Genomic DNA, 17,312 nt, shown 5'->3' on the forward strand with positions numbered 1-17,312 from the left:
GCTCCTGTTTTCCCTTCTGGAGTTCTGCAGAGCCCAAAGATGAAAAATACCGTATTTTTTGCTCTATAAGACTCACTTTTTCTCTCCTAAAAATTAAGAGGAAATGTGTGTGCGTCTTATGGAGTGAATGCAGGCTGCACAGCTATCCCAGAAGCCAGAACAGCAAGAGGGATTGCTGCTTTCACTGTGCAGCGATCCCTCTTGCTGTTCTGGCTTCTGAGATTCAGAATTTTTTTTCTTATTTTCCTCCTCTAAAAACTAGGTGCGTCTTGTGGTCTGGTGCGTCCTAAAGAGCGAAAAATACGGTACATTCAAAGGTGAACCGGGGTGGTGCTCTGCAGACGTCCGGAGGGCTTAGTCCGGAGCCGGATCGGGCGCTGGAGGTTGCCTGACTGCGTTTTCCACACAGCAGGGAATAGCCACATAACTCATAGAAACTGGTTTTCTGTGTCCATTTCCACCGGGGTTTTGGCCTGGTTTTGGTTTCCCAAATGCCAAAAAGCCCGAAGGAAGTGTTCCAGTTTTTGGACATTTTCTGGAAGCTGAGTGTTCGACGTGGCTGCCAGCGATTGTTTCTGAGGTGCCTGCGCCAATCTGAAGCCGCGTCTCGGTTTTTGAACATTTTGGAAGTCAAATGGTACTTTGCTTATTGCTCTTGATTTGGTGTTTTTGTGGCTTTTTCGGTTCCTCTTTTTGTGGCTGTGTGGAACCCAGTTCAGCTCCTGATGGATTGACAGTGTGACTGTGGAAATGGCTAGAAGCATCCAAACAATGACTTATCATCAGTGCAGGTAAGAAAAAAAATTAATTTTCATTTTTATCATCTACAATATCTTATTTATTTTACCATACAGTACATTAGTGATTGCTTTCATTTTATGGATCAGTGGGCTCATTAGAAAGTAAAATTCATGTTCAGATTGCTGTTTTTAAAAGTCTGGAATAGTTTAATCTGTTTGGAATTCCTTTGCATGGGAAAGTGTGCTTTGGGTTCGGAACGGATTACGTTTGAGAATCCAGGTATCACTGTATGTTGGCAACCAGGAAGAGGGCCTTCTTGGTGGTGGCGCCCGCCTTGTGGAACGCCCTCCCATCAGATGTCAAAGAAATAAACAACTAAATTAGACATTTAGAAGACATCTGAAGGCAGCCCTGTTTATGGAAGTTTTGAATGACAGACATTCTAATGTATTTTTAATCTTTTGTTGGAAGCTGCCAAGAGTGGCTGGGGAAACCCAGCCGGATGGGAGAGGTAGAAATAATTTGTTGTTGTTATTAATATTATTAGAAAATTGTATTAGATTAAAATAATTAGGTTTGATTCGTATTAATTTGGAAAGCCAATAAAAGGACTTGGAAGGCTGGACTGGCCTCTGGGAAAGGCTGCCTGCCTCCTGTCCGCGGGAAGGTAGAGTCAGAAAGGGCGGAGCAGCCCAACCCGGATCGGCTCCTGCTGGTGCGGGGAGGGGGGAATGGTAAAAGGGTGGAAAAGGAGGGGAGAAGGAAGGAGGGCGGCGGCGGCTGCGCCCTCGGCCGCGCAATTTGGCCACCTGCCTCCTCCCCTCCCCCCACCGCCGCTGCTGATTGACAGCCCGTGGAGTCGCGACTGGGTGGAGCCGCTGGGTGGGGTCAGGCAGTTGGGTGGGGGAGAGAGGAGCCGCCGGCGCCGCGTCCAGCAGCCAGGCTCGCTTTTGCGCACACGGCGAGGGGAGCGCACTGCGCGGAGGCGGTGAGCGCGCGGGGAAGCGGTCTGGGACAGTGGGCGGTGGGTGGAGGCGGTGATGGGTGGGGTCAGGGACGGGCAAATGGGTGGGGGAGCGCGGTTCTGCGGAAGAGAGCCGCCGCCGCCCCCGGCGCGTCCAGCCAGGCTTGGGTACCCCCGGCAAGAGGTGCGCCCAGCGCGGAGCGGGCTGGGAGGTGGTCCTGCAGGGCGGTGGGTGGAGGCGGTGGTGGGTGGGGTGAGGGACAGGCAGATGGGTGGGTGAGCCCGGCTCGTCGGAGAAAAGCAGCCAGACAGGCTCGCTTAGCGCACGGGGACCGCCGGCGAGAGGAGCGGGCAGGGAGGTGGTCCAGCAGGGCGCTGGGTGGAGGAGGTGGCGGGTGGGTGGGCAGGGAAGCGGTCAAGGGCGGTGGGCGGAGGAGGCGGAAGCGCGGAGGCGGCGCCAGCCTCCCGCAAACGGGAGCGGCAGAGGACGCAGCCGAGCCCGCCGGGAAGAGGAGGAGCTGGAGGCGTCTGTTACTAACGGAGGAGAGCCTCGGCTGGGCGTCTCCCGAGGGGGTGTGGCGGGGGTGGGGGCTTTCTGGCGCGGCTCTGCTGCTTCCCCCTCCCCCGCCGCCGCTCCCGGTTCTGGGGCTCGGGCAAGCTCCGTGAGCCGATCCCACGAGTGATGGAGCCAGGGTGGCGGCCGCTGCGCCCCTGGTGGCGGCGGATTGGCGGGGGGGGGGGGGAGCCTGGCTCGGGCTCGGGTTGACAGGTGGGGGCGGGGGCGGTGGGTGGAGGCGGTGGTGGGTGGGGTCAGGGACGGGCAGATGGGTGGGGGAGCCCGGCTCGGAGGCGCTAAGCGGGCAAGGAAGCCTCGGTCAAGGGCGGTTAGCGGAGTAGGGGGAAGCGCGGAGGCGCCACCCCCCGAGGAAACGGGAGCGGCAGAGGGCGCAGTCGAGCGCGCAGGAAAGAGGAGGAGCTGGAGAGGCCGGGCCGCGCCTGTTATTACGCACGGGAGAGCCACTGCTGGGCCTCTCCCGAGGTGGGGTGGCGGGGTGGGGGCTTTCTGGCGCGGCACTGCTGCTCCCTAGTCCCCCTGGTTCTGGCTGGCAGCGAGTCGGGGAGTGGGGGGCTGGAGCAGGCTCCGTGAGAACGATCCCGCGGGTGGAGCCAGAGTGGCTGCTGCGCTCCCGGAGGAGGCGAGGGAGCGAGGCTGGCTCCGCGTCGACAGGTGCCCCCCCCCCGGGCGGAGAGTGGGTGGAGGAGGTGGAAGCGCGGAGGCGGTGCCCCCCGAGGAAATGGGAGCGGCGGGCAGCGCGCAGGGAAGAGGAAGAGCTGGAGGACCGGCAGCCGCGACTTTTACGCACGGGAGAGCCTCTGCTTGGCGTCTCCCGAGGGGGTGCGCTCGAGCCCCTGTCTGGCAGCGAGTCCGGGGCTCGAGCAGGCTCCGTGAGAACGATCCATGGGTGGCCACTGCGCCCCCGGTGTCTGCGAGGCGATGGAGTGAGACTGGCTCCGGGTTGATAGGCGGGGGCGCCCCCGGGTGGTGGGCATAGGAGGCGAAAGCGCGGAGGCGGCACAACCCCAGGAAACGGGAGCGGCAGAGGGCGCAGCCGAGCGCGCAGAGAGGGTTCCGGAACAGATTAAGTTTGAGAACCAGGGTACCACGCGGCTGGCTTCGTCTGAACTCAAATTCCCCCGTCTAATATCCCTAGTGCGAAAAGATTGTCATCAGAGCGCCTGGACTGAAATTGTCTTTCCAAAACTTCACTTGGGGTTTATCACCACAACAGCTAATCACTTTGGGTTTTAGTCAAGCAAACAAGCTTAACAATCTCGAGCATCAGAACAACTTGGCCACAATCGGGAAATTTTTCCCATGGTATCACTACTTTCCACCTATTCGACTCTTTGGCACCCTATTTGCACAACTTTGATACAGTGGTACCTCAGGTTACATACACTTCAGGTTACATACGCTTCAGGTTACAGACTCCACTAACCCAGAAATAGTACCTTGGGTTAAAAACTTTGCTTCAGGATGAGAACAGAAATCGTGCAGTGGCAGCAGGAGGCCCCATTAGCTAAAGTGGTGTTTCAGGTTAAGAACAGTTTCAGGTTAAGAACGGACCTCCAGAACGAATTAAGTACTTAACCCGAGGTACCACTGTAATTCCAAAATAGTGACACGCTTCTACTCTCGCAAGATTGAAAGTACCACCTTCGGCTGTTCTCGAGGGACAATTCCAAAAAATCTCACTGGGAAAAACTGTGGAGATGGCAGGACTGAATTGGTGGCTCATGTCCTTCTGGCCTGCACTCTTTCCAAAGATTTCCAGAGCGGGGTATCACCCCTCTTTTCTTGTCCATTCCAGGTCGCGCCCCCACTGTTCCAGTGTTCTTCTTTTTGGTGGCTGCCAACAAAATATTAAACAGACTAAAACGTCAAACCTTACAAACTTCCCTAAACAGGGGTGCCTTCCAATGTCTTCTAAAAGCCAGAAGGCCCTCGGGAGAGGGATCCCAGTGTCTGGAGTGGAGACGCTCCTTCAGGTCTACAGGACCGAGGCTGTTGAGGGCTTTCAAGGTCAGCACCAACACTTTGAATTGTGCCCAGAAATGTCCTGGGATCCAATGTAGGTCTTTCAAGACCGGTGTTCTGTGGTCTCGGCAGCCGCTCCCAGTTGCCACATTCTGGATTAATTGTAGTTTCTGGGTCACCTTCCAAGGTAGCCCCACATGGAGCACATTGCAGTAGTCCAAGTGGGAGATAACCAGAGCATGCACCACTCTGGCAAGACAGTCGGCGGGTAGGGAGGGTCTCATCCTGCATCCCAGATAGACCTGCCCTGGACACAGAATGGACCTGCACCCCCATAGGTCCAAAATGACCCCCAGGCTGCGCACCTGGTCCTTCAAGGGCACAGTTGCCCCATTCAGGACCAGGGTGCCCCCCCACAACTGGACTTCAGTCTCGTCCAGATCTGTTAGCCGCCATCCGTCCTCCAACCGCCTCCAGGCACACACACAGGACCTTGACTGCCTTCACTGGTTCTGATTTAAAAGGGAGGCTGAGCTGGGTATCATCCGCATAATGGTGAACCCCCAGCGGAAACCCCCTGATAATCTCTCCCTGCAGGTTCATTTAGAAGTTAAAAAGCATGGGGGGGGGGGAGAGACATTCCACAAGTGAGAGCCCAGGGGTCCAAAGACTGCTGATTGCTTTCCTTTTAGGTCTCTTTAAATTGCTGTTTTAGGGGGTTTTTTAAAGTCTGGGAGGCACACCCAGCCTGTGCTGGGTGGAGAGCGAGTGGCAGCAGGAACGCCCACATTCTTCCACTCTGGGCAGGGCCTGGGTAGCGCCAGGTCGTGGAGAGGTTGCAAAGGGGATGGGCGGGCACCACGAATTGCACATGGCTCTGGGCCAGATTCACCTCCTTGCTTAGGGCTTGTCAAGGCAGCTGAAGCTGGGCGGAGAGGGCCAGATGGGCAGAGTAGAAATAATAAAATGATCCTTATTATCCAGGAAACCTCTGGCCGGCCTAAAGAGCTGGCAAGATGGGGTCACACCCAGCCGCCTGCAGCCGTGTCCGCACCTATGGCAGGAATTTCCTCCGGGTCTCGCCCTTCTCTGCTGGCAAATAAAGGGGGGGGGGGGAGAGAGGAAGAAGTCCAGGGAGGAAGAGGGAGGGAAAGAGAGAAGAGAGGTTAGATGAAGGGAGATTGGAGAGAAATGGAGAGAAAGAGAAAAAAGTAGAGAGAAAGAGAGGGGAGAAAGAGAGAGAGAAAAGAAGAAGTAGTAGTCCAGGGAGGGAAAGAAAGAAGAGAGGGATAGAGGAAGGGAGATTTGAGAGAGGAATAGAGAGCAAAAAAGTAGAGAGAAAGACACACACACACACACACACACACACACACACACACAGAGAGAGAGAGAGAGAGAGAGATGTGAAAGCAGGGCTTGCTTGAGTATCACAGGGAAGCCAGCCTGCAGGCTCTGTTGCCACAGCAACGGGATGCACCCGATAGAGCTTGGTACCTGGCCCCATCAGCATCAGCACCAGCAGCCTCAGACCAGCAGAGAGACCGGGTCCCTCTTGGCCCCCTTGGTGGGCAGGTGGGCAATGGAAGGGTCCCTTCTCCCTGCGAGGGGCCAGAGGGGAACTCTATGTTGCCCTAGAGGCCGGGCTCTGGGCCTTCCGTCCTCTCGTCGCGGCCTTGTGCGCAGAGAGACTTTGGCCGTCCTGCCCGCCCCCCAAAATTCGCACTCAAATTCCAAAAGTGAGGTGCGGTTTCCCCTAGAAAGAGATGCGGGCCTGGGTACCAGCTCCATGGCAACAGAGCCTGCAGGCTGGCTTCCCTGTAATGCTCCAGCAAGCCTTGCCTTCACATATCTCTCCCTCTCCCCCCCCATCTCTCTCTGAGCTGCCTTAAATCGGATTTTTAAAATAAAATGCTTTGGGAGGAAAAATCTTTCTCAAGATTTTCTCTTTAAGCTACTCCAAAGGCTATTCATCAGGAAAGAAGGGTTTGTTTAAAGTTTTTCATGTGTGCTGAAACTCAGTCAGTTAGGCTTCCTCAAAATCAGCCATCCAGATGTTTTTGACCTACAACTCCCATGATCCGTAGCTAGCAGGTCAGGGATGCTGGGAATTGTAGTCTTAAAACATCTGGAGGGCTGAGATTGAGGAAGCCTGCCCTAAATTTTTCTTTTAAAAAAAGTTTAAGCACATCAGTTAACAAACATGGATATATATACCATAATGTTGTTTTAGTTATTGTTTTAGTTAAATAAATTGTTTAAATAGTTATGAAGGACATGATTCCTTTTCTCCTTCCAATCAAGCACAGCAGAAAAGTTGTCCAAACAGAAACAGTTAATTTATTAAACTTCCCCATAATTTTATAATTATTGGTCTAATAGTCTATGCATTTCTGAAAACTTATGACTCCAAAAAGGAAACATTCCTCCGGTTGTCCATATTAAGAGGAGGCCAGCAAGGCTGAACCTTTTTGTAAAAAAAACCCAACAACACAGATTCTATCATTCCAAAAAGGAAACCACCTTCTGCTTGTCAATATTTTAAAAAGGATGCCAGCAAGGTCGAACCTTTCTGTAAAGGCAGGGCGCCCTGGCTGGGCTTTCCTTTTGACTGTGGGTGGAGGTGGGTGGGTGGGTGCATTTTGGAGGGGTGCCCCACACCCGAGTCAGTTCTCCGGGGCTGCCCTTTGCCAACTCTTGGAAAGGCCTTGGGGGTCCGGCTGCAGCCAGGGGAGCCCTTTTTGCAAAGCTTTTGGCGGCACTTGCAACCCCCAGCTTTCTGTAAAAAAAGCATCTTCAGTTTTATTTGGGCAGGGAGCATCATGAGTGCTCAGTCTTGGTCTTAGGACATCATCATCATCATCATCATCATCATCATCATCCTACTATAGGGTTGTTGTTTGTATTTTGATTTCATGTATGCAATATTTTATGTGAACCGCCCTGAGACCTTTGGGTATAAGGCGGTATAAAGATAAAATTATTATTATTATTATTATTAATAATAATAATAATAATAATGAAGAACAATAATTTCATTTAAGAATTTTATGATTCCCAAAAGGAAACTTTCCTCTGCTTTTTATAAAAAAAAGGGATTTTATTATTCCAAAATCGAAACCTTCCTCCAGTTGTCCATATTAAGGGAATGCCAGCAAGGTTGAACCTTTCTGTATAAAAAGGGATTTGATGATTCCAAAAAGGAAACCTCCCTCCACTTCGCCATATTCAGAGGAGGCTAGCAAGGCTGAACCTTTCTGTAAAAAAAGGGATTTCACTATTCCAAAAAGGAAACTTTCCTCAGCTTCTCTAAAAGTAAGTGGATGCCAGCTAGGTTGAACCTTTCTGTATTATTGCAGAAAGGAAACCTTCCTGCGATTGTCAATCAAAGGATGCCGGCAAAGCTGAACCTTTCTGTTAAGACAAAAGGGGGTTTAAGATTTCAATAAGGAAACCTTCTTAAGTGTTCAGGAACCCAGACCTGACTGGCCCTTCTCTTCCCTTCCCCAGGCTCCTGGCACCTCTGCCCACCATGAGTTCCTCGCCACTGCTGGGTGACGGCGAGCTGCCGGCCGCGTTGCTGGGTGACATTAAGACCGAGCCCCCCGAGGAGCTGCTGGCCGAGCCGGTGGATCTGTCGGTTCACAAAACCAAGGTGCCACCAGTGCCCCAGATCCCTCTCTCCTGCTTCCGGACCGGTGCACCGCCCGCCGTGTCACCGGCGCCACTGGGCTCCGCGTCCTCGGCCATCCCTGCTGTCTTATCTCCGGGCTCCATCCTGGCCTCAAGCCAGGGCAGCGGCGGGCAGCAGATCCTGCATGTGATCCACACGATCCCCTCGTTCCAGCTGCCCGGCAAGATGGGCAAACTCCAGACCATCCCGCTGGTGGTCCAGTCGCTGCCGGTCGTCTATGCCGCCGTGCCGGCCGATGGGGTGGCGGCAGCCGCCGTGACGGTGCCCCTCATCGGGGGCGACGGGAAGGACGCCGGGTCCGGTGAGGGCACTGCAGGGTGGTCATAGATCATGACAATATTAAGAGCATGCCAGCAAGGCTGAACCTTTCTATAAAAGAAGGATTTTCTCAGCTTCCTCCGATTCTACATATTGAGAGGATGCCAGCAACGCTGAACCTTTCACTAAATGAAGGATTTCATTGTTCCGAAAAGGAAAGCTGCTTCCGATTGTCCACATTAAGAGGATGCTGAACCTTTCTGTAAAAAAAGGATTTCATTATTCCCAAAAGGGGAAGTAAACAAAGGCAGGAAGAAATGACCATGTTAGATCACTAAACTCCAGGAAACTACAAATATCTCCTGGAAAGTCTTGTCCTTTTTCTGAATGTGCCTTTGTTTGTCCCTGCAGTGAAAGTGGACCCCGGTTCCATTTGCCCAATTGGCATTGGCAGCGAGAGCGACGACAGCGCTTCGGAGAGCCGCCCGGCCTCCTTCCCCGAGCTCCAGAGAGAGTGAGTTTCCTGCCAGAGGATGCCAGCAAGGATGAACCTTTCTGTAAAGAAAGGATTTAAATCGAGTCTTACGGACTAGGGATTTAAATCGTGATTTAAATCAATTTAATTTATACTGTTATTATTATTATTATTATTATTAGGATTAGGGTTAGCAATAAGGGTTAGAGATAGGGATAGGAGTTAGGGACAGGGATTAGGGATAGAGTTGTTAGTTGAATCTTACTCTCAGGTTCTGCTGTTTCTCGTCCTTGATTTTGACTGTTTTTTTCATTATTTTATTTTTAACAATGAGTGGCCAGATGGGAGGGGTATGGATCTAATAATAATAATAATAATAATAATAATAATAATAATAATAATAGGATGTTGAGTCTTACTATCAGGTTCTGGTGTTTGTCATGTGTCTGTTTTTTACTGTTTTTTTAATTGTTAGTTTATTTCTAACAATGAGTGGCCAGGTGGGCGGGGTAGAAATAATAAACTAGTACTAGTAGTAGTTGTATTTTGTTACCCCCCTCCTCTCTGCCAATCTCTTGCCAGGCCTTCCTCCGTGAGCCAGATGCAGCAGACCGACTCCCCGGACCTCAAGAAGAGGCGCATTCACCAGTGTGACTTTGAGGGTTGTAGCAAAGTTTACACAAAGAGCTCACACTTAAAAGCGCACAGAAGGATACACACAGGTATGGTCAACCTTCCTGGCATCCTCTTAATATTGACAATCAGAGGAAGACTTTTTTTTATCATAATAAATTCCTTGCTGGCATCCTCCTAATACTGACAATGGGATGAAGGGTTTCTTTTTGGAATAATAAAATCCCTTTGTTAAAAGGAAGGGACAGCCTTGCTGGCATCCTATTTATTTCATGTTACTAAAACAATAACCCTCTGTTGCCCCCTGCAGGAGAGAAGCCGTATAAGTGTACCTGGGAGGGCTGTACCTGGAAATTTGCCCGTTCTGATGAATTGACCCGGCATTTCCGGAAACACACAGGCATCAAGCCCTTCCGCTGCTCGGACTGCGACCGGAGCTTCTCGCGCTCGGACCACCTGGCTCTCCATCGCCGGAGACACATCATGATGTGAAATTGGAGGGCCGGCGGTCACCCTCGGATCCCCCCCCAGGGGTCAAAGGAGAAACTTTGGCAGAGTGAAGAACCATGACAGCGAATTTGATACCCAAGCCAAGATGGGTGGAGTCTCTCAGACCTTTACCGAAAGGTTCAGCCTTGCTGATATTCTCTGAATAGGGACAATCGGAGGAAGGTTTCCTTTTGGGGATAAGAGGAATAACCTCAATTGACGGGTGCCATTCCCCTTTGGCAGAAGGGGTCGAGCCGGACTTGAACCTGAAACCTGGTTCGACCGATGGGGGTAGTTTCCCCTTTGGCGGATGGGGGGGGGTCTGGGGTCAACAGAGGAGGGTCTTCCTTGTACGGATCAATATATGAGATTTTGGGTGGGATATGGACATGAACATCTCCCCGGGTTCCGAGTGCGAGTGGCGCATTCTCATAGAAAGGGATTGATTGAGAGCTGTTTGTGGATTTTCCTCTCGAGCGAGAGCATTGATCGCTGAAACGAAAGCAATCGTCAATGGACCGTTTGATGAAGTAAATAAGACAGGACAGGGTTACTTTGAGTCTCAAACTTCAGTCCAAAGCGTTCCAAGTGCGAGTCATGCTTTCCCATAGAAAGGAATGCAAAACGGATTAAGACAGCAATTTAACATGAATTTTGCTCTCTAACCAGACCATTGATCCCCAAAACGAAACCAATAATCAACGGACTGTACTATGAAATAAATAGGATCTTATAGATGATAGAAACTGAAATTAATTTTTTTCCTCACCTGCACTGACCTGATTGATCCGTTCCGGACTTTTAAAAACAGCCATTTGAATGTGAATTTTGCTCTTTATTGAGAATTTGATCCCCGAAATGAAACCAATAATCAATAGACTGTACGATAAAATAAATAAGATCTTGTAAATGATAAAAATTGGAATTTATTTTTTTCCTGACCTGTACTAGTGATAGTCATTGTTTGGATGGGGGCGGGTTTGATCCGTTTCCACAATCACACAATCAATCAATAGCTGAACTGGGATCCACACAGTCACAAAAACCAATGAGCCACAGGTTGGATTCAGTACCAACAAAATGAAGTGTTCAAAGCAGATAAAAAAACAAAACAGGTTTTGCAAGTGAAATTTCAATATTAGATAAAGAATTATTGCAAGACAAAGGTGATTTCTAAAATATATGGAATTTTATTGCAATTGGATGTAAAAGAGGTAATGATCCAATAGGCTATGGATATCGGTAGTAAAATGATTCGATTATCATCATGGAGGAAATTATGGATGGAGAGTTGGAGATTTGCGGCTTGCGAGGCGATAAAGGAAAATGGGATAAAGATGTTTAACAGATGGCATTTAACACAAAATTTAACACAATGACAGATGGTATTTAAGCAAAACATTCAAAATGTATAAAACAAAATCAAAAATGGGTCGGAGGGGAAACCAAGTAGATGGGGCACTCTTACAGGGCGTTTGAGCACCAAAGAAGGTTTCCTTTTGGGGATAATAAAATCCCCTTTTTTACAGAAAGGTTCAGAGTTGCTGGCATCCTCTTAATATGGACAATGTGGCTGGGGGCCTCCATCTTTAGTTCTGGGCCTCCATCTTTAGTTCTGGTGCCTTTTCATGTGCAGCGCCAAGTGGTCCGATCGGGAAAAGCTTCGTCCACAGGCGAGGCACCCAAAGGGTTTGGCACCCGTGTGTTTCCGGTAGTGGCGTGTCAGCTCGTCAGATCGGGCGAAGCACCATTCACACCCGTCCCAAGTGCACCGATATGGCTTCTCGCCTGGAAAGGGGGCAGAAGAAAGAAGGAAAAGGAGCGGCGTTAGAAACATCTGCCCAGCCTTTCTCCTCCCAGGGCTCATTTTCGTAGCAGATGCCCAGGGGTTGGGGCTGCGGGTTCAAATGGCACCCAGAAATCGGAACCAGCGAAGGTGCTGGGTATGCCTGGAGGTGGTTGGAGGATGGATGGCGATTGAAATCCCTAGTCCGTAAGACTTGATTGAAATCCTTTTTTTACTGAGAGGTTCATCTTTGTTGGTATCTTCTTAATGTGAACAAGCAGAGGGAGGTTTAATTTTTGGAATAATAAATTTTCAGAGTCGTTTTTACAGTGTTACTGTAAGGAAAAGGACTTAATTCAAGTCTTACTTACTAGGGGTTTAAATTGTGATTTAAATAAAAATTTAAATCAAATCTACCCAGGATATAACTGTAAAAAACTACTCTGAAAATTTATTATTCCAAAAATGAAACCTCCCTCTGTTTGTCAATATTAAGAGGATTCCAGCAAGGTTGAACTAAGAAAAAGTAATTTAATCATTCCAAAACGAAAACCTTTCTCCAGTTGTCCATATTAGGATACCAGCAAGGCTGAACCTTTCTGTAAAAAAGGATTTAAATTGATTCTTACTGACCAGGGATTTAAATGGTAATTTAAATCAACTGCATTTAAATCAAATCCACCAGGGGGCGGGGGACATTTCTAATTCCACCCCAATCATCTCCCTTACAAGCACATCTCGCCGCCCTCAGGTTTAGCCACAGCCAACCACATACCTGTGTGAGTCCTCTGATGTGCTTTCAGGTGAGAACTTTTGGTGTAAACCTTTGTGCAACCTGTGAAGAGATCAGGATGAATTGGTGGGGTGAAATAGTGGTAGTAGTAGTAGTAGTAGTAGTAGTAGTAGTAGTAGTAGAGGGCCTTTTTCACCACCTCTATTGCATCTGCAGAAAACAGCAGCAGGAGACTCTTTCACGTGGTTCGCAATCTTATTGGAACCACCTGCACCACCGGTGCCTGGTAGAGACCCCAAGATCTCCTGCAATGCTTTTGCAAAGTTTTTTTTTGCAGATAAAGTCGCTCAGATTCAGAAGGAATCTGAATTGGTGGGAGCACCTTCACTTGTGGGGTGCCTCCCACCAATTCATTGTGGGAGCAGAGCCAGGGCGAGAGAGTGCTAGAGTCCTGTCTAATCAAGTTGCGTGGGATTAATTCCAATCTGTTACCTCCAAGGATGTAACCAGGCTGCTTGGACGAGTGAAACCAACCACCTGTCTCCTTGATCCTTGCCCATCCTGGCTTATAAAAGCTAGCCGGGAAGGGCTGGGCAACTGGGCAAAGCTTCTCTCTGTGAGGGAGCCTTCCCAGACCCGCTGAAAGAGGCGGTCATCAAACCGCTTCTTCAAAAAACATATTTAGACCCGGCTAATATGGCCAACTATCGCCCAGTCTCAAATCTTCCCTTCTTGGGCAAGCTGATTGAGCAGGTGGTTGCTGAACAACTCCAGGCACGCCTGGAAGAAGCGGACCATTTGGATCCCTTCCAATCAGGATTCAGGCCTCATCATGGGACTGAAACTGCCTTGGTCGCACTGGTTGATGATCTCAGGAGGGCTAGGGACAAAGGTGAGAGCTGTTTCCTAGTTCTGCTGGATCTCTAAGCGGTGTTTGATACCATCGACCATAACATCCTTCTGGACCGTCTAGAGGGGCTGGGAGCTGGGGGCACTGTCATACAGTGGTTCCGCTCCTTCCTCCTGGGCTGTGTTCAGAAAGTGATGGTGGGGGATGAGTGTTCAGACCCCTGGGCTCTCACTTGTGGGGTGCCTCAGGGTTCCGTCCTCTCCCCCATGCTTTTTAACATCTATATGAAACCACTGGGAGAGATCATCAGGGGGTTTGGGCTGGGTGTTCATCAGTATGCAGATGACACCCAGCTCTACCTCTCTTTTAAATCAGAACCAGTGAAGGCGGTGAAGGTCCTGTGTGAGTGCCTGGAGGCGGTTGGAGGATGGATGGCGGCTAACAGATTGAGGTTGAATCCTGACAAGACAGAAGTACTGTTTTTGGGGGACAGGAGACGGGTGGGTGTGGGGGACTCCCTGGTCCTGAATGAGGTAACTGTGCCCCTGAAGGACCAGGTGCGCAGCCTGGGAGTCATTTTGGACTCACAGGAGACAGTCAATTCTGTGTCCAGGGCGGCTGTCTACCAGCTCCACCTGGTACGCAGGCTGAGACCCTATCTGCCTCCAGACTGTCTCACCAGAGTGGTGCATGCTCTAGTTACCTCTCGCTTGGACTACTGCAATGCGCTCTATGTGGGGCTACCTTTGAAGGTGACCCGGAAACTGCAATTAATCCAGAATGCGGCAGCTAGACTGGGGACTTGGAGCGGCCACCAGGACCACATAACACTGGTCCTGAGAGATCTGCATTGGCTCCCAGTACGTTTCCGAGCACAATTCAAAGTGTTGGTGCTGACCTTTCAAGCCCTAAATGGCATTGGCCCAGTAGACCAGAAGGAGCGTCTCCACCCTCATCGTTCAGCCTGGACACGGAGGTCCAGCTCTGAGGGCCTTCTGGCGGTTCCCTCATTGCAAGAAGTGAGGTTACAGGGAACCAGACCGAGGGCCTTCTCGGTAGTGGCACCCGCCCTATGGAACACCCTCCCTTCAGATGTGAAGGAAATAAGCAGCTATCCTATCTTTAGAAGACATCTGAAGGCAGCCCTGTTTAGGGAAGTTTTTAATATAATGCTGTATTGTTTTTAACACTTGATTGGGGGCCACCCAGAGTGGCTGGGGAAACTCAGCCAGATGGGTGGGGTATAAATAATAAATTATTATTGTTGTTGTTGTAGTAGTAGTAATAGCAGTGGCAGTAATAATAATAGTAGTAATAATAATAACAATAACAATAATCTGTATCAGCCTGAATATAAGCCTCACTTTTTCCCCAAATTCTGACCGTGAAAAGTGAAAGTGCAGCTTATATTCAGGCCACTTGTCAATTTTAAGAGGATGCCAGCAAGGTTGGACCTTTCTGTAAAAAAGGAATTTATTATCCCAAAAAGGAAACCTTCCTCTCCTTGTCAATATTCAGAGGATGCCTGCAAGCCTGTACCTTTGTCTAAAAAGGGATTTTATTATCCCAAAAAGGAAACCTTCTCCTTGTTAATATTCAGGGGATGCCAGCAAGGCTGAACCTTTCAGTAAAAAAGGATTGGTCCTACCGGAGTAGTCACAATAATGGACCCTTCTCTTCTCCAGCTCCGGGTTGTTCCTCTGGCTGTACTTGGGGATCGGCACGGCGAGGGTCCGCAATCCACCATGCAGCGTTGGCATTTTGCCCTGGAGTGGTCCTTTCACCGACGAGGCAGCCTGGTCCTGCCTTTGAGAGATGCCCTCGGCAACCTCCGGGCTGCCAGGCTGCGAATTTGGTGGTGACGGCGGCAGGCCGGTGCCCAGGGACAGGCACCCCAAGATCCGCTCCGGGTTGGAGAAGATGTGGAAGGCGCTGCCAAAGTCGGGGAGGGTCTGCCATGCCCCGGCTGGGCCGGGCCTGGCCAAGAAGGTGCCGGGTTCCGATTTGACCTGGGTGAAGGGGGCGAGGGGCTTGGGGGGCCAGTAGAGGCCCGTGCGAAGGTGGGCGGAAGGTGGCTTCTCTGCGGAGAAGTATTTGTCGACCACAGAGGCGCTTTCCTGGCGGTACTTCTGCCCGACGTCCAGGGGGGTGGCGGGCAAATGTCCTGAGAGGTACTGGTCCATTTCAAAGGGGGCCTGGAGGAGAAAGGGCAGTTAGTGGAATAATAAAATCCCCCTTTTTACAGAAAGGTTCAACCTTGCTGGCACCTTTTTATATGGACAAGCAGAGGAATGTTTCCTAATTGGAATAATGAAATCATTTTTTACAGAAAGGCTCAACCTTGCTGCCATCCTCAATATTGGCAACCATAGGAAGGTTTCCTTTTTGGAATCATAAATTTTCAGAGTCATTTTTACACTTCTGTCAAAAATTACTGATTTGGTTCCACTCTTAGAAATACATAGAGCGAAGATTATGAAATGACGGTGAGGTTTAATAAGTTAACTGCCGATATCTGGACAACTTTTCTGCCATACTTGATTGGAAGGAGAAAAATAACCATTTCTTTAATAACCATTTATTTAAGTAAAGGAAAAATATAGTACCATATGCATCCATGTTTGTTAACTGATGTGGTTAAACAATTTGTTTAAAATGAAGTGTAGAAATGACTCTGAAAATTTATGATTCCACAAAGAAAACCTTCCTCTGCTTGTCCATATAAGAGGATGCCAGCAAGGTTGAACCTTTCTGTAGAAAAATAATTTTATTATTCCAAAAAGGAAACCTTCCTCTGATTGTCCATATTAAGTGGATGCCACAGCAAGGTTGAAAAAGGATTTTATATCAATTCTCCCGGACTAGGGATTTAAATCGATTCAATTCAAATCAAATCCACCCTGCTTTTGCCCTCTTATCCTCAGAGTGTTCTCGAAGGAAAAAGAACAAGCATCTTGAACCCGGGGTCAAGACCAAGATTGAACGATCTGAGGAGCAAATATTGACCTTGGTCAATAATTTACTAGGGAGACAATAAAAAATGACATTGAGCCAAGTAAGTATGTACCGTATTGTCCCAAATATAAACCTCATATTTTCCCCCAAATCCCAACCGTGAAAAGCTAAAGGGTGCCTTATATTCAGGCCAATACGGTACCGTATTCAGGCCAATATGCACCTATTAGGCAGGGGGTGTTTACTGAATTATTGTTTTTATTTCAGTTTTACGTATTTGATATTTTACATGAACGGCCCCGAGACCTTTGGGTGTAGGGTGGTATAAAAATTAAGTAAGTAAGTAAATATATAAATGAAAAAATGAAAAATAAATAAAAAACCCAGAATATGGGGTTTTCCTGCAGCTCACTTACCTGGGCCAGAGCCTGTTGACTTTCTGAGATTTGTACCGTTGGTTGGATGTCTTCAAAGACATCTGTGTCTTCCATGTTGGCGGGTTTCGAAACTGGGCCGCAGCTCATCCTACCCACCCTGCCCTTCTTCTACTTGGCAGAGTTGCGGAAAAAACTCAAATCCGAGGAAAAAAATGAGATTTTTGGGACAATTTGGCCCCTCAGAAAGCTGACTGGCCGGTTAATAATTTGGAGCAAGAATCCCAAATCTGTTGCATGAAAAATTCCCAAGTTGCAGTTGTGAAACTCAAATCAAAGAAGAAAAGCAAGTTTTTTGGACAATGCAAAAATAAGGCCCTCTTCCTAATCTTGGGGAATCCAGTTGCTCTGCAGTCTCAAGAATCCCAAATCTTGTTGCACGAAAAATTCCCACTTTGCAGTTGCAAAAAAACTCAAATCCGAGAAGAAAAACCAGGTTTTTTTGACGATGCAGAGAATCAGGCACCCGGAAGCATCTAATCTGCAGCTTTAAGAATATCCCAATCTGCGGCAAGAAAAATTTACCTGTCTGAAAGTGGGAAGTTCTTTCCCTCTGTCAGCCAATCAGGAGGGATCTCACTCAACTCCGGCCAATGAGAGGGCCAGAAACCCTCTTCTTTAAAGGAACACAAGATAGAAGGATTTTTTATTTTTTTGTTGGAGAAATAGAAAGAAAGAAGGGCAGGTTTGGTGCAGTCTTTCCAGGTTGAATCTCCTCGATTCTCGGTGGTTCCCAGGCTATTTGGACCATTCCACTACTGAAA

General features: G+C 49.2%; 2 protein-coding genes across 9 annotated transcripts; one reads left to right on the forward strand and one right to left on the reverse strand.

Annotated features, from left to right (window-relative positions):
• Positions 1-334: 334 nt before the first annotated feature.
• On the forward strand, positions 335-10,709 carry KLF8 (KLF transcription factor 8). Of its 7 annotated transcripts, none has more exons than XM_081846819.1 (5): positions 335-791; positions 7,752-8,236; positions 8,605-8,707; positions 9,251-9,390; positions 9,612-10,709. In XM_081846819.1, exons 1-5 carry the CDS (start codon positions 751-753, stop codon positions 9,791-9,793), a joined length of 951 nt encoding a protein of 316 aa, XP_081702945.1. In that variant the 5' UTR covers positions 335-750; the 3' UTR covers positions 9,794-10,709. The 7 variants fall into 7 exon arrangements, with proteins under 7 accessions (XP_081702945.1, XP_081702949.1, XP_081702943.1 ...); XM_081846817.1 differs by lacking the exon at positions 335-791 and adding an exon at positions 923-1,729; XM_081846818.1 differs by lacking the exon at positions 335-791 and adding an exon at positions 1,776-1,933.
• A 251-nt stretch (positions 10,710-10,960) lies between these two features.
• On the reverse strand, positions 10,961-17,264 carry LOC309333390 (Krueppel-like factor 5). Of its 2 annotated transcripts, XM_081846843.1 has the most exons (4): positions 16,531-17,250; positions 14,808-15,354; positions 12,352-12,411; positions 10,961-11,578 (listed from the first exon to the last, which is right to left on the reverse strand). In XM_081846843.1, exons 1-4 carry the CDS (start codon positions 16,636-16,638, stop codon positions 11,400-11,402), a joined length of 894 nt encoding a protein of 297 aa, XP_081702969.1. In that variant the 5' UTR covers positions 16,639-17,250; the 3' UTR covers positions 10,961-11,399. The 2 variants fall into 2 exon arrangements, with proteins under 2 accessions (XP_081702969.1, XP_081702970.1); XM_081846844.1 differs by lacking the exon at positions 12,352-12,411 and having other exon boundaries at positions 16,531-17,264.
• Positions 17,265-17,312: the final 48 nt, after the last annotated feature.

Source organism: Podarcis erhardii (genome assembly GCF_964252035.2).
Source record: "Podarcis erhardii genome assembly, chromosome: Z".
NCBI lineage: Eukaryota > Metazoa > Chordata > Lepidosauria > Squamata > Lacertidae > Podarcis > Podarcis erhardii.

Coding starts and splice junctions, on each gene's coding strand:
- LOC309333390 (XM_081846843.1), bottom strand. CDS start 16,638: ATGAGCTGCGGCCCAGTTTCGAAACCCGCCAACATGGAAGACACAGAT. Junction 15,355..16,530: donor GTCAACAGGCTCTGGCCCAG/GTAAGTGAGCTG, acceptor TTTCTCCTCCAG/GCCCCCTTTGAAATGGACCA. Junction 12,412..14,807: donor CCATTATTGTGACTACTCCG/GTAGGACCAATC, acceptor ATCTCTTCACAG/GTTGCACAAAGGTTTACACC.
- KLF8 (XM_081846817.1), top strand. CDS start 1,473: ATGGTAAAAGGGTGGAAAAGGAGGGGAGAAGGAAGGAGGGCGGCGGCG. Junction 1,730..7,751: donor GAGCGCACTGCGCGGAGGCG/GTGAGCGCGCGG, acceptor TCCCTTCCCCAG/GCTCCTGGCACCTCTGCCCA. Junction 8,708..9,250: donor TTCCCCGAGCTCCAGAGAGA/GTGAGTTTCCTG, acceptor ATCTCTTGCCAG/GCCTTCCTCCGTGAGCCAGA.